The following is a 14,753-nucleotide window of genomic DNA, read 5'->3' on the forward strand; positions in this document are numbered from 1 at the left end:
AATTGTTAGTCCCTGAGAGTATTCTAAATTCTGTATTGATTGTTCATGTATGTTACATGAACACAGTTACTATGGTTATGAATTTGTCATTTGACAGTTGGCATTTCATAGCAGAAAAATACAGTATATTACTAACACACATGATGGAGGAGAAAGTTGTTGTTATCTTAGTATATGGAGGACTTGTGAAAGCTAAACAGCTAAGTAGGCTATGTAGTTGCTATCTTAATAGATCAGACAAGATAGACTCAGAAAAAGAAATGTGGGAATGGAGATAAGAAAGAAAGAAGGAAGAAATCCTGATGGTGAGACCAACAGTAAGAGACTTGTATTTAATTAAGCAATTAGTGAGTAGATTATCTTTCAGTGTGCTTTTATCTTATCTATTGCAAGGATTCTGGATCTCAGCGAGATTAGTAGACCACAAATACATATATTCTAAACTCAGCAAAATAACTAGTAATATTGCTTGCCTCCTGTGAATGGTTTGGGATATGATACTGATCACAGGGAATTGAGGTGCTGTTACATATATATTAGGGATGTGCAGTCCCAAACGTTTTGGTTTGTTGTGACCATTTGTTGGAACGACGGTATATAAAAAGCATAAATAAATAAAATACTATCATTTCCAGGAGGTGGGGCCTTTATCAAGATTCAATACATTTAATTTTCTTTCTTTTTTTTGGTTTGGTTCGACTGACAAACTGAAAAAAAAATTAATCAAGAAAAAACTTCCAAAACAACAACAAAAATGCCCAGCAAAAAACAGAAACAAAAAAATGGAAGTGCAGCAGGACCAAGCCTTGGCATCAAGATCTGACCTGAGACCGAGACCTGGAGCTGGGGTCTGACTCTTGGCCTGGACCTGGGGCCAGAGCCCAGCATGAGGCCTGTTCCTGTTTATGAGGTCAAGGCCCAGTACAGAGGCCCAGCCCAAGGTCAGTCTCCATCACTGAGGCCAAGGCCTAGACCCTATGCTGGGGCCCAATCCAAGGTCTGGTCTCATCAGTTAGGTCTAGGCCCAACACAAAGTCTGGTCCCATTGCTGAGGTCCAATCAGATGCCTGGTCCCAACACAAAGGCTTAAGCCCAGTGCTGAGGCCTAGTCTAAGGCCAGGTCCCAGTTCCAAGTTCAGGCTGGGCTTAGGCCTCTGTGATGGGAATAGTCCTCAGTCCAGACCCTGGCATCAGACATAGCCCTCACAGAGGGCCCCTCGGTGACTACCAGTTTTACAGGCCTAGCTCTGGTTCTAAGTTACAGGACCAGGAACAGGCCTTGGGCCGTGGTAAGGGACCAAGGCCTAGGCCTTTATGATAGGACCAGGCCAATACCTGGTCCAATCAGAGGCACATTTTTTTGTTTTGGTTTGTTTTTTCATTAATGCACAAATATGAAAAAGCCTGAAAATTTTCAGATATTTTTTAGGATGCAATTTTTGGTTCTTTCTGTTCAGAACAAACCAAAATCTTATTCATTGCATTTTCATTTAAACAAATGCACATACTTAAGATATTTACACAACACAGAGATAAGCAGAAAGTTGCTATTATCTACTTAGCTGCCATAGGGTATTTCAGAATAGAACATGAACTGCTACATATAGGAAGAGTTCTGTACAAAAGAACATAGCACAATATAAAAATGCACCAACAAAAAAGGCTACATCTGTGGCACAGAAAACAGCCAGATGGCTCACTTCTCTATTCTTCTGAATTTACCTACCCTCTCCTACTCTTGACTTCTCTTTCCTGCTCTACCATTCCCTCTTCTGCTCCCCGTTCCTCACTCCTTTTCCCATTTTCTTTACCTCTCTCTGCTTATATTATTTTTGCTCCTGTGTCCCTCCTTTTCCTTTATTCTGTTCTGCTTTCTTCTTTCCAGTCTTTCCTCTGCTCATCTTTTCCTTCTTTCTCTGGTTTCTCCTTTCATTTCTCCTTCCTTATTCCTGTTTTTCTCATTCTACTCTACTCCTTTCTCTGTTCATCTCCTCTATCCTGGTCCTCGTTCCTTTCTTTCAATAATCCCTCGGCTTCGCTCCTTTCTTCTTCTGTTCCCTTCCTATTTCTTTGCTTTTACTGCACTGCCCTGTTCTCTTTTCCTTTCTTCTGCCTTTCTCCTGTTTTGCCTTCTTCACTATTCCTCTGTTTCCCTCCTTCTCCCTCCTTTGCTCATGCTGTGACTTTGAGTCAGCTCTCAATGCTGGCAGTAGCAAGAGTCATGTTCAGAAGCTCTTCCTCCTGCTACACTGTGGTGCCTACACTCTTCTTAAATGAACTGCTGCCAGCCAAGGGGGACAGAGAGAGGCCCTTGATTTCCAGTCACCAATCTAGGATATTTAGTAAATATCTTGAAGCCCTGACCACACACCATTTCTCCCCAACCCTTTTACTTTACACAACCATTGTAAAGCAACTTGTCAGAAATGTATATTGTTAGTGTAATAAAATAGCATCACCTACAACGTTTCTGTTGAATTTTATTTCTGTACACCTTTATTTTTGTATCTAGCAAAAATAGAATTGCATTGTCCACAACATGTTCTATTTTATGCATTGTTTTATATTGCATATATACAGAAAATGTCACATGAACCATTTTCTAATATTTGAATATATTTGATTTATAAATTAACATTTTAAACTGTTTCTATACCCAGAAGAAAATGTAAAGTATGTTAGTTTAATTGACTCCTTTGTATTTATCTTATGGAAAATGCTAGCAATAATTGATTCAAACTGAACTAGAATAAATGAATTTATTTAGTAACATATATACTTGTAAATATATTTATTTTATTTATTATTTTATTTGAAGTTTTTTCTATACTGAGATTTGGTGAAAGCCTTCACTCCGGTTTATAATTACAACAACCTTTTACAGTCAGTAGTTAAAATCAACATTTTACATTCAATAACATTTGAGAACATGATAAAAAGTAATTAATTATTTGAACTTTGTACATTAAGCTCTAGGCATAAGTATGGTAAAACTATATTTTAATAATTGTGTCTATTGCATCTCGTAATTTGTCTTAGTCTACTTGGAAACAAAAAATGAATTTTGAAAGACTGATGACATTCAATGATCAGCATTATCTAATTTTCTTTTCTTCTTTCTTTGCCAAGCAGATATTATTTTAAATTTTCGTACAACATATGTCAGCAAGTCTGGCCAAGTTATATTTGAAGCAAGATCTATTTGTATCCACTACGTTACTACTTGGTTCATCATTGATTTAATTGCTGCACTTCCTTTTGATCTCCTTTATGCTTTTAATGTCACTGTGGTGAGTATCTTGCTCCATTTTCTATTATCAGACATATTTTTAATATGATTATTTTGGGGGCTTTGCTATAGATTTCAAAAGTTGCAAAATATCAATCATGCTTTATATTTTTATTCATTTTTGTGACATAGTGGTTTCCAAATATTCTGACACAGAAGTGAAATGAAAACTTGCATCCATTGGTACTAGCAGATATTCAGGATTTCAACTTAAAGTGCATATCTGTATATTTCAGTCAATGGGTTTGATTATCAAAGATTTTTTTCATAGAGAGAAAAATCGATAAATTAGAACTATTGAGTACAAATGAGCCCTAAGCTTTCATTGTTTTCTTCTAACCTGTGCTTTATAGGTCATATCTATTCACTTTACAGTGTAAATATTTTTATATCTACAGCTTATCGGAAATAGAATTTGGAACTCAGTATTTCTTTATTATCTAGTTTAGAAATAGTCAACTCCAGGCCTGGAGTACATTAATGGATATCCTGGTTTTCAGGATATCCACAGTAAATATGCATGTGATATATTTGTATACAAATATACTCCATGCATATTATTTATGGATTAACAAATGATTAACAGGAAAAGTATGAAAACAGTCTTAAATGAATAATTTGAAAAAAATGGATTCATCAAATCCAAATTAAACTATTGTCTAATTAAAGATTGTCAATTATAACTTATTAGTGAAGATATGTTTCCTGTAATTCCATGATTTCAATGCATACTTGTTGCAAGTGGCATGCATTTGAACATTATCATACAAATCAGTCACTGAAACTGGAAAATTGATTTTTATTCAGAAGTAGCTATATATGAGACTGAAATAATGAAATTCTAAAACACATTAGGATCCTATATAGATGAAACATTACAGCACTTCTTGTACAAAGTGAAACTGTGCCCCTAAGGCTGTATGTGTGTCTGAAGTATTGTAATTATAAAACACATTAGGATCCTATATAACATAGTAACGTTGTAAATGACATCAGAAAAAGACCAAATGGTCTATCCCATCTGCCCAGTAAGTTGATTGTGGTAGTAAATGCCACTACATGCAAGTTACACATGCTTTCTGTCAAGGGTAATAGCTGTTGCTCTGTGCAGGTTACCCCCAAGCAAAAATGTTGCACCTAAAGTTAATAAAGGTTACCCTGTTTCTTCAGTTTCATCCTCTAGCCTCTAGGGATCTGCAGTGCTTATCTCATGCATTTTTGAATCCCATTACCGTTCTTATCTGCACCACCTCTTCTGAGAGGGAATTCAGCATCCACCACCCTCTCTGTGAAGAAATACTTTCTGGTGTTGGTTCTTAGTGATCCCCCTTGGTGTTTCATATCATTACAGTAGAAAATATTTGATGTCTGTGCATCATTAAAACCTTTCAGGAATCTGAAGGTCTATATCATATCTCCCCTGCACCTCCTCTCCTCCAGAATATACATATTTAGATCCTTCAGCCTCTCCTCAAAGGTCTTCCAATACAGATCCCATAGCATTTTTGTTCATTTTTATCTGGATGTCTTCCATCCCATCTTTATTCTTTTTGAGATACAGTCTCCAGAACTGAGCACAGTACTTCAGATGAGGCCTTACCACAAACCTGAGATAAATGAAACTACATAAATAGCTGAAACACTACATAAGTTTAATTAATAATAAGATGATATCTTTTTCAGTGTTGAGAGAAAGTTTTCCAGTCTTTACCCATAATACAATTTGAAATGATTGTAACATATAATTATTTCTTTTATATTTTAATTAAACTACAATAATTTATTGTGTTACCTTCCATTGGATATTTTGAGATTTTGCTTGCTAGGACATCCTTATTCATTTTGCCAGACACGGTAAGGGAAATTTGCTACTGGTGTTCTTTATGACCTTGGGCAAGTCACTTCAACCTCCATTGCCTCAGGTAGAAACTTAGGGCCTCATTTACTAAGCCACACTAGGCATTTGCTGTGCCATAAACACTGTTTACCATGCAGTAAATGGTTTAGAGCAATGATAACATGAGAGATTTTAAATACCACATTTTTTTCTGCCCTTAATAACACTAAAATGGTAATGAGATTATTTACATGCTAATGTTTGTATAGCAGCTTATTACTAGCTAATTTTATATAAATAAAATAACACAGCTTGCCAGAAAAATTGCAAGCTTTGATATTTGCATGAAAGTTAGTACATCTCAGGAGTTGTATCTAACTTTTCCCAGGAGCATCAAGATCTTATGCTCTCGGGGCAGTGATTTAAAAGAGCTAATCAACTCTGAGTAAATCCCACCCCCTCTGTCTGAAAGACCCCTGGGGTCTTGGGAGACCTCATCCTACCCTATGCCCAACACCTCTGGAGATGGTCAATGTTCCCCCGAAAATAGTTTATCCATTTAAGATACCTAGGTTCAGGCTCAACCCCAAACCCCCAACCCCCCCCCCCCCCCGCCATTTGGTCAAAAATAGCATCCTGGGAACAAGGCCACCCACCCACTTGATCCTCATGAGCTCACCAAACTTGCCTTGGTAGTCTAGTAGGGGCTTCAGACCTAGCAGTGGCCATATTACAAAATGGTGCTAGTCACTAGCTTGCCTTTGCCACTTTCACATAACAGGGGCAGCTATCCTGATTTTAGAAAATGGCCACTACCAATTCAGAAGCCTAAGCGAGTGCTCTGGGTCCTCACGAAGGCCTGGATTTTCTAAGGTTGCAGACCTTAGAAAATCCAGCAATAACGGGGGGCGGGGTGGCGAAGCAGGGGGTGGGCCTGTGAAAGCCAGCAGAGATCGCACCTCCACAGTGCTATCGCTGCCGGCTTTTGCACCCAATAGTGCCATCATAAAAGGTGGTGCTATTGGGCGCGCTAGTGACAGCGAAAAGGGCCCTTACCTTTTCGCCGTCAGCGAAGTCATCGCGGAGTCCGCCCTGACTCCTCCCCCTTCTGGTGCCGGCTCCGCCCTGATTCCGCCCTGATTTAGTGATCACACGTGTGCGATCGCTTTGGAAAATTACCCCCTAAATCACCAGGATAAGTTTGGTAAGTCCAGGTGGGTGGGAGGGATGGCTCCAGGGAGGCTATTTTTGATGAAAGGGGAGGGGTTGGGGGTTTGGAGGCATGGCCTGCACTCATTGTTCTTAAATGGCTAAACCATTTTTGGGCAACATCTGCCACCTCCATGGGGGGTGGGGGTGGGGGGTAGGATATGAGTCTCTGTAAACTCCCAGGATCATTTTTGTACTTTTGGAGGGGGGGTGTTAATCAGGGCCAATCAGTGCCTTTGAGGCATTGTGGCCTTCACAGCTCCAGGCCTGCCATTACATGGTATATGCAGGGTTAGTAAAGCTGGGGCATTTTTCCCAGTGGTATTTTACTGTTGGGGAAAATACTGTGGGATTTACAAAACTATGGTACTGAGTACTGCAGCATAGTAAACCCCATGATATTTCCCCTCTGGGAAAATTACTGAGGCTTAGTAAATAAAGAACTCATATTGTAAGCCCTTTGGGAACAGGGTTATAACTTGCCTTGAACTACCAATGATAAGGCGTGAGCTAAATCCAAATAAATAAAAACATTTTACATCTTAAATCTGAGGTTTCAGAAAACCAGGTGTACATGTGCATTAAAATAGCAACTTGACTTGATCTCATTACTCTGTGCCTGGAACTACACCAACCAGTATAAATATAAATACCTGTTTTTGTAAAGGTAATTTGAATTGTGTTATTGGTTTGAACAAATATGAAGCAAGGTCTTTTCAGCTAGGTTTGCTGAGCATTATGAACAAAATATTTAATTCCAGTACTGACAGCATAAAGAAAATAATTATTTCACACAATTTTTTTCACAATCTACTTTTCATTTTGTCTTTTAACTAAAACAATAGAACATTTACAATCTTACTTTCAAAGCCACGGAGTGAGAGACACCATTATAAAAACAGCTGTTTAGCATTTCTTTTACAAATTGTCATCCTATCCTACAATGCTGCTTGTTTTGTTCTTATTGTTTTTTTATTTACAGGGATGAAAAAGTGCTTTGCAGGTTGTGCAGTATTGGAATTGATATTAGTTAATAAGAATTTGAATTCATATGAAATAATTCTGTACATAGGCTTGTATCATCAGCTGAACAAGTCCATTTGATTAGAAATAATAGTATCCTTCTAGTATTGTTTCTTCCACTGCTTCATGGAATCTTCCTATGGGTAGACTTCTGTACCTATTATAATTACTCTGCTTTAGAACTGATAATCTGACTAGTATTTACAGGAAATGTGTTGTGGTGGGCCCCAGAAATGCATTGTCTTCATCAAACGTTTTCTTGATATGTAATTTCTGTTGAAAAGGTTAACCGTGGAAGTCTAAGAACCTGATTTACTGTGTTTTTTCCCCCCATGCTGTCAATGGGAAAATGCTTAGTAAATCAGGCCTTAAATCAATTTACTGGATAGAAAAATTAAGTTCACCTTGTATTTCTGAGAAAATAAATATAACTAGACATAAAAATCAGTTCTAATCATTCATTTGTCTTTCCAAATTTATTTTGGAACATATGAAGCCTACTACTTTCATCTGGGGGCTTCTGAATCAAAGATAATTATGAAAGAGAACATAGCAGAGAAATACATTTGACATAAATAATGGACGCTAATGCACTGTGAAACACGCACATGAATTACTTTTAAAGATATATATGCTCCTTTTCACATACTTAATTTTATTGCATAAGTAATCCTTGCCAAGGATCTCTTGACTATATAGATCAGCGTTTAAAGGTGAAGCCCAACTTTAACATACACAGGGCCTGACTTTTTTTAAATATTTTTCTCATAGGCACAGAATGGGAGAAAATCCTTGGTATGTCAAACCCCGAGCTTTTAACATTGTTGTTATAATGAAAACAGTAATTTGTCCTTTGTGTTCATCCTTCTTCATAACCCATTTTCATTCTGTCTTTTACATAGTTCCTTGAGTAATAGTTGTAGATAAGGACATTTTTAGTTTATTGAAACTGTTACAAATATTGGTGGTAGTAGACTTTTTCTAGAGCTTTATCTCTTGGTTTCTAGAAAAATTTTCTCTAAACTGAAACTATTAGAAATTTTGGTGGTGATTGACTCTTCTAGAACTTTATCTCTTAGATTCTGGAAAATTTTCTTAAATCTTAAAATAAGTATATTTATTTATGACACTTTTATTCCACTGCCTCCACACAAATGACAGTTGCAGAGCATAAACAACATACATAAATAATATTTATTTTATTTTATTTATTTTATTTAACATTTTTCTATACCGACATTCGCACGAGACATCACATCGGTTTCCAGACAACAGCAAATTCAGCCAATAGGGCTTTACATTGTAACTGATATTATAACTAGAGGGGAGGGAAGGGGCAGGGTAGTAACTTGGAACTATATGAGAATGCTGGGAGCAGGGGAGGGAATAAGGGGTTTATTTACAAGAAGCATATATATACTCTGAATAACAATATCCTGAATAAGTTGTAATCTTTGTCCTCTTAGTTCTGCCAAATAATTGTAACTTGAGAAATTTATCTCAGTTTGTCTTTGCAAGGGTTTCTTAATCAATTTTGCATGATATCATAACTCCTTAACCTACATTTTCCATAGCAAATGCAACCCTGACCTGGACTGTCCTTTAGGTGAATGAGACTCACATTCCGTGGCAAGGCCGTCTTTGTCTTTCTCGCTATCTGCCCTGAATACAGGTGTAACCTGCACCACAATATCTTCCATAACACTGGCAGGATCTCTCAAAGGGTAAGCCTTGGGTGTTCCTTCCTCACTGGTCCTTCTACACTCCATGCTCTTGTATGACACCAAAATGAAACACAGAAAAACTCTAGTTGAGTCCAACTGTCTTGTTTATTATTTTGCACATATTTAACATGACTCAGCATCAATTGGAGGTAGATTTTTTTTTTTTTTTTAATAAACTGATGATACACCAAAAGTTGTTAATTCTGTTTGATGCAATGTTATCATCCAACAGGCGTTATGCTTATATAATCTGAGATTTCACTAAAAAGTGGACTAATGAAACTCTATGGTACTCACAAAAAGATGGCTCCATGCATAAATAAGAGAAGTTCAAGACATCTTACCTCAATCAAAGCTCTCCAAAGAGTGACTCAAATTTGCAGCATGCTCAGATAAAACAATATAAAACATTATCAACCCCACAAGGGGTGCTAAAGTAACCATGGGTAACACAAGACTTTCATAGTGAGGGGGAAGGAAGGGAGAAGGAGTAATCTCCAAAGTCCAAGACATTATGTATGCTCTATTTTCTACGTGCCAATAAGTCAAGACTTCAGTACTGACTCACTTGTTAGATAATGAATATTTAGCATGGTATACATTTTTTTCTTGTCACATTACTTTTAATGAAATTAATTTCTTCTAATCTGTCTCTGTGCTCTCTGAATTCTTCCCTGGAGTCTCCTCTGTTATCTTCTGGACCTGTAAGACTGTTCCTGGGTAATTCAGATAGGTTCCTCCTAATCCTCTAAGGAAGTCTCTTGCATACCTGGGATCACTGCTTGATCTTACTTTGTCTTCCTCTCTTTTTTTGCCTTCATACCAGACTGGCAAGTCTTCTTTGTCTCCACAAAGTGAGCACCAGACTGGTAGCTCTTCTCCTGTAGTTCTCCATCCAGGTTTGGTACTGAATGAGTATCCACTTCTTTTTCCAAAATATGCCAAATGAGACACTGAGTCTGTCTGGCTGAATGATATGGGCGTGACTGTAAAGATTCCAGAAACCTCAGGGAAACTTCAAGTCACAAAATTTAAATTCCTTATTTCCAAAATATTGTCAAGGCCAATCTAATAAGAAACAATGCTTTAGAGGAACAGAGGCTTTAGACCAGCTTTTAGATGGTCTCTGCCCGCTTTACTGGATGGGAAGTGTAGAACAATACTTCTCTCCAAAAAGAAAAAATTACAAGAAGAGAGAAATAACTCACTATCCACAATGAAAGAAATTGATAGTAAATCTCCAACTAAAATGTCCATACTCTCCACTACAGGTTATTTCCTCATGTAGAATATGGATTGGACCATTGCAGTAGCTTCCAATAGGGATATTGTGGCAAAGATAGTGCATTCTTCTAATCTACACTGCACTTCTTAACCTTGCTGCTAGGCCATACTCCTTAATAGAGATCCTAATGGGAATCTATTGAAATATAGCTAGACTTTCTAACTCTTCTTATCAATATCTTTCCTAAGGTAAGGAAAGCTATCTGACATTGAATCCTTGCTAAGATTTGTATAGAGGTATCATCTCCTTCTTTTTCTCATTGCTCATTTCCCTCCATATGCATGCAAAAAATATCATTGGCTTTTCATTTTCCCCTTGACAAATAGTACCATTTCAGTTTGTTATCAATGTTATGACCTATGTATTTCCCTCACAAGTTTTCAAGTGTTGTCTAAAATATATTTGTCAAGTGCATCACCTTATACTTACTATATGTAAACTAAATGTAATTTGACATTTGTCATCACATTTTCTCCAAATACCGTAAACATTTTTAATCTCATAACTTTTTCCTTGTGCAGTTGCTATCAAATATGCGTGTTATGGATGTGTATTTTTATTTGTGGATTATTGTGTGTGCTTGACCTGAGCCCATATGTAGCTCTGCAGTAACTCTGTTTCATTGGATCCTTTTCCTTTACTTATAAAAGCAAAGGTGAGGGACCCACATGAAGGCAAAACACACATTAATGAAACAAAAAGTGGGGCTGTCGCTATAGCTCAGGCACTGTAGCACATGGAGATTTGAGTTCAAGTCTCCTAGAGCCAGTTGGAAATGCCATGGATGCAACGTATATGATTCCAGGGAATGAGGCAAGATGACTGAATCTACTTAGCAATCTATGCTGGTCAAAGAAACAGTGCTTAAGGTAAGTCTCGGAGAAGATTTCCCACTATCCTTCCTGGCTGGCAAGGATTTTGAGTTACTGGGGCATGCTCTCTAGGGTGGAGGAATATATAAAAAGAGAGAAAAATGGAATGAAACACAATTTTAAAAAATGTATGTATAATCAAATAGCTTTAAAATTATTGATTGCAAGTTGAAATTTTTCTTTATATTCTCCATGAAATCATAATCTGTATTTCAGTGAAAATTTAAACCTGTCAGTAATACAGTGTATAACAAAGCTTTCTTTGAAAGACAGTTATTTACTTAAAGAAGGTGTAATAATAGAACTATTGTAGATGTAAACTCTACTGAATTGGGAACCAGGACACAAAATAATATTACAAAGATAAGAAAAAGACTTAAATGTTGCCATATATGTTTTATTTTGGATTCTCCATCCCTATGTAGCATTAAATGTGGGTATCAGGTCATGATTTGTGTCACTTAGTCTATATGCTTCTACCCATTGTTATTAACATACCACATTCTTGTCTAATTAGTGTTGATGTTTTCTCTGTTTTGTATAAAACAGTTGTTAAATAAATAAATAAATAAATAAATAAATAAATAATATATATATATATATTTAGAGAAAATACTGATGTACACTACAGTAAAAAAGGCTCCTATCAGAAAATGTACAGTAGTATTAGATGTCATGTCCCTACAACGTGGTACAATTTGGGGGTAATTTTGTAATATTGCACATAGGTTAACACGTAAACATGCACATAAGTTAAAATCAATTTTCAAAGCAGACTTATGAGTGTATGTCTGCTTTGAACATTATCCCAACAAAACTACACATACAAAATTATACCTGCTATTTGGTGCACATAGTTTTGTCAAGAGAATTTATACATATTAGTTTTTAAATTAAAAAATATTCTTGTAAATCTCAACCCCATCTAGACTCCACCCCCTGGAATGCCTGTACCCTTTGCACATAAAAGTATGCACATACAGGGGGATAACATTCAGTAAGCCAGCGATTGGACAAGTTATCTGGCTATAATTAGCCAGCTAACTGTCCCAGATATTCAGTGGAATAAGCGTTCTACTGAACATCCCCAATTATAGATATCCGGCAACTTTTAGCTAGATAACTTTAAAAGTAACCAGATACCTTTTGAATATCGCTAGTTAGGTCTAAAATTATCCGGCTTTCTGTTTCTGCATAACTAAAGACTCAACTGGCTATAAGAAAAAGAATATAGATGGTTAAATGAAGCTGCAGTTTGTTTTTTCATTTTTTTAAAAGAAGGTTGTGAACAGGGTGGCCCGATCACAGTCCCTCCCACCCTAACCCAAGTCCTAAATCCAGGACTCCCTCCAAAACCCTTAAACTCATATTTAAAAAGTAAAATTTAAAGGCCTAGCTCCCTCCCCCACCCACTCCTCTGTCCACAATTTGCCCTTGAAGCATCCTCCCTTCCTCTGGCCCTCACTCCCATCCTAATATTACCACCCTCCTGGTACCTTAAAAATGAAATATCTTCAGCCAGGATCATGGTAGCAGCAAACCACAACCTGTGCCTGGTTCTTCTATTGTCGTTAGGGGAGCTACTGTGGAAGCATAAGCTGCTAGTGTATTTATTTATTTACTTTTATAAAATTTATTTTCTGCCTTTCAGTCGCTTCAAAGCGGACTAAATTCAAGTACTGTAGGTGCTGTAGAACTTCTATCATTGATAGGAGAGCTATACTGGAAGAGTAGCTCTTTTATCAGGCTGAAGATCTTTCATTTTTAAAGTACTGGGAGAGTGGGAGGGATAGGGTTGGGGTAGAAGGCTATGGGACGAGAAGGGGAGGGGTGGCCAGAAGGCAAATTATGGTAGAACTGAGGAATAGGTGTGGGGAGAGAGGACCAATACCAGGCATTTAAATTTTTATTTTTTTTAATATGAGTTTGAGGAGTTTGGGGGTAAGCTGCTGGATTTACAGCACTGGAGAAGTGGGCAGGTTGATGAAGAAAGCGATAGGACCACTTGCCTGCAACCTTCTTTAAAAAATAAAAAGGAATTGCAGCTCCAATTTAATGGCTAAGCCATTAGGATCTGGCCAGACAAGCCTAAATTTATCCATCTAACTTAGGGATCAATTGTTAAAAGCATTGCTTATTCTAAGATGCCCTTTAAAAGCCGCTAATTATTTGTATATATGCACGTGCAAGCAAAAAAAAAAAAAAGAGGAGTAGAAAAGGGACAGGGTATGGGTGTTCTGAGGCAGACCTGACAGTTATGCACTTAACTCCGTATTTTAAAAGTGGAGGCCACAGCATGCAAGGCTTGTTGCCCGCGTATATTTACTATGCTCCTGATGGGGAGCAAGTGCAGACATCACATTTTAAGGTTTATATGATAGGGTGTAGGGTCCAGTTCTACTGGGGGGCATGTAGAATGAAAAAAACAGATTGATCTGGATGACCTCAAGATTGACTGGGCAAATTGGTGGACTAATTGAAAAAACTGGGAATGTCCCTTGCATGAACATGTTTTAAAATCTGCTTACATACATGTGTTAAAGCCAGCAAAGTCCAAAGGAAGATATGCAAAGTATGTTTACCCAAGAAACCATTTAATATTTGGAGCATACTTACATGCGGTAGGCATATTTTAAATCATACGTCCGCAAGTGCATGCATGATTTAAAATTCCAGCATATCTCCACTCGCGCGTCCATACACTTGTGTTCGGGCACAAGCATGCTCATTTTTAAATTAGCTTGACAGCCAGATACAAACAAAAAGTTGCTAAGTTTGCAAGATTGCATCTTTTGTATCCATCTAGATTTTAGCCAGATAATGACTTAGCCAGCTAAAATCTAGCTGAATTAATGAGTCAGCTAACTAAATAGCTTTGAATATTGACCCCAAATTCTTTATGTGTGTAATTTTATGAATGTATCAGTTATGCAATTTTCTAAAGGGCCATTTTTGAGGGCAAAGCACTATTTTATTTGCAGAAATCTCATTGAAAATTACCTTGAGGGTAATAATGAAAGTGGCCACAGAGCTTACAGACTTGGAGGTACAAGATACCTATGGGACTACAAATTCATTTCCAGGGGAAAACTCACCACACAGTTTCACCTTTTAAAATGTGACTAGTGTGCACAACACAGGCACAAAGTACATACTTTGCACCTGCAATAAAGCAGACACAATATATATAACAAAGATTTTCTCCATCAACAAGAAGGAGTAAATTAGCCATGACATGTGAGATAATGTCATCTGTCAGTACTGAACAGACCTCTGTCTCTTTTGAGCATGTGCAGGTATCCTACCTGGGCATTGCCTTGTGTACTCCCTTAATTTTGGTTTTTTTTTTCATTCAAGAACCTTCATCAACTATACTTCTATCTCTCTCACAGCAGCCCCCAAACAGCACTTTTCAGTACTACCTTTAAAAAAAAAAGAGAGACTAGAGAATTATATTTGTTTACAATTTTGGTAAGAAGAAAGGCACAGTGAATGATTTCAATAATTGAATGTC

General features: G+C 37.2%; 1 protein-coding gene across 1 annotated transcript in view; it reads left to right on the plus strand.

Moving 5' to 3' along the window:
- The window catches only part of KCNH8 (potassium voltage-gated channel subfamily H member 8), a 988,350-nt gene that overhangs the window by 508,650 nt on the left and 464,947 nt on the right, over positions 1–14,753 (plus strand). Inside the window, exon 6 of the mRNA XM_029589277.1 lies at positions 3,133–3,290. Within this exon, the coding sequence (XP_029445137.1) occupies positions 3,133–3,290 (158 nt within the window). The remainder of the gene's footprint in view (positions 1–3,132; positions 3,291–14,753) is intronic.

Source organism: Rhinatrema bivittatum, chromosome 2 (assembly GCF_901001135.1).
Source record: "Rhinatrema bivittatum chromosome 2, aRhiBiv1.1, whole genome shotgun sequence".
Lineage (NCBI taxonomy): Eukaryota > Metazoa > Chordata > Amphibia > Gymnophiona > Rhinatrematidae > Rhinatrema > Rhinatrema bivittatum.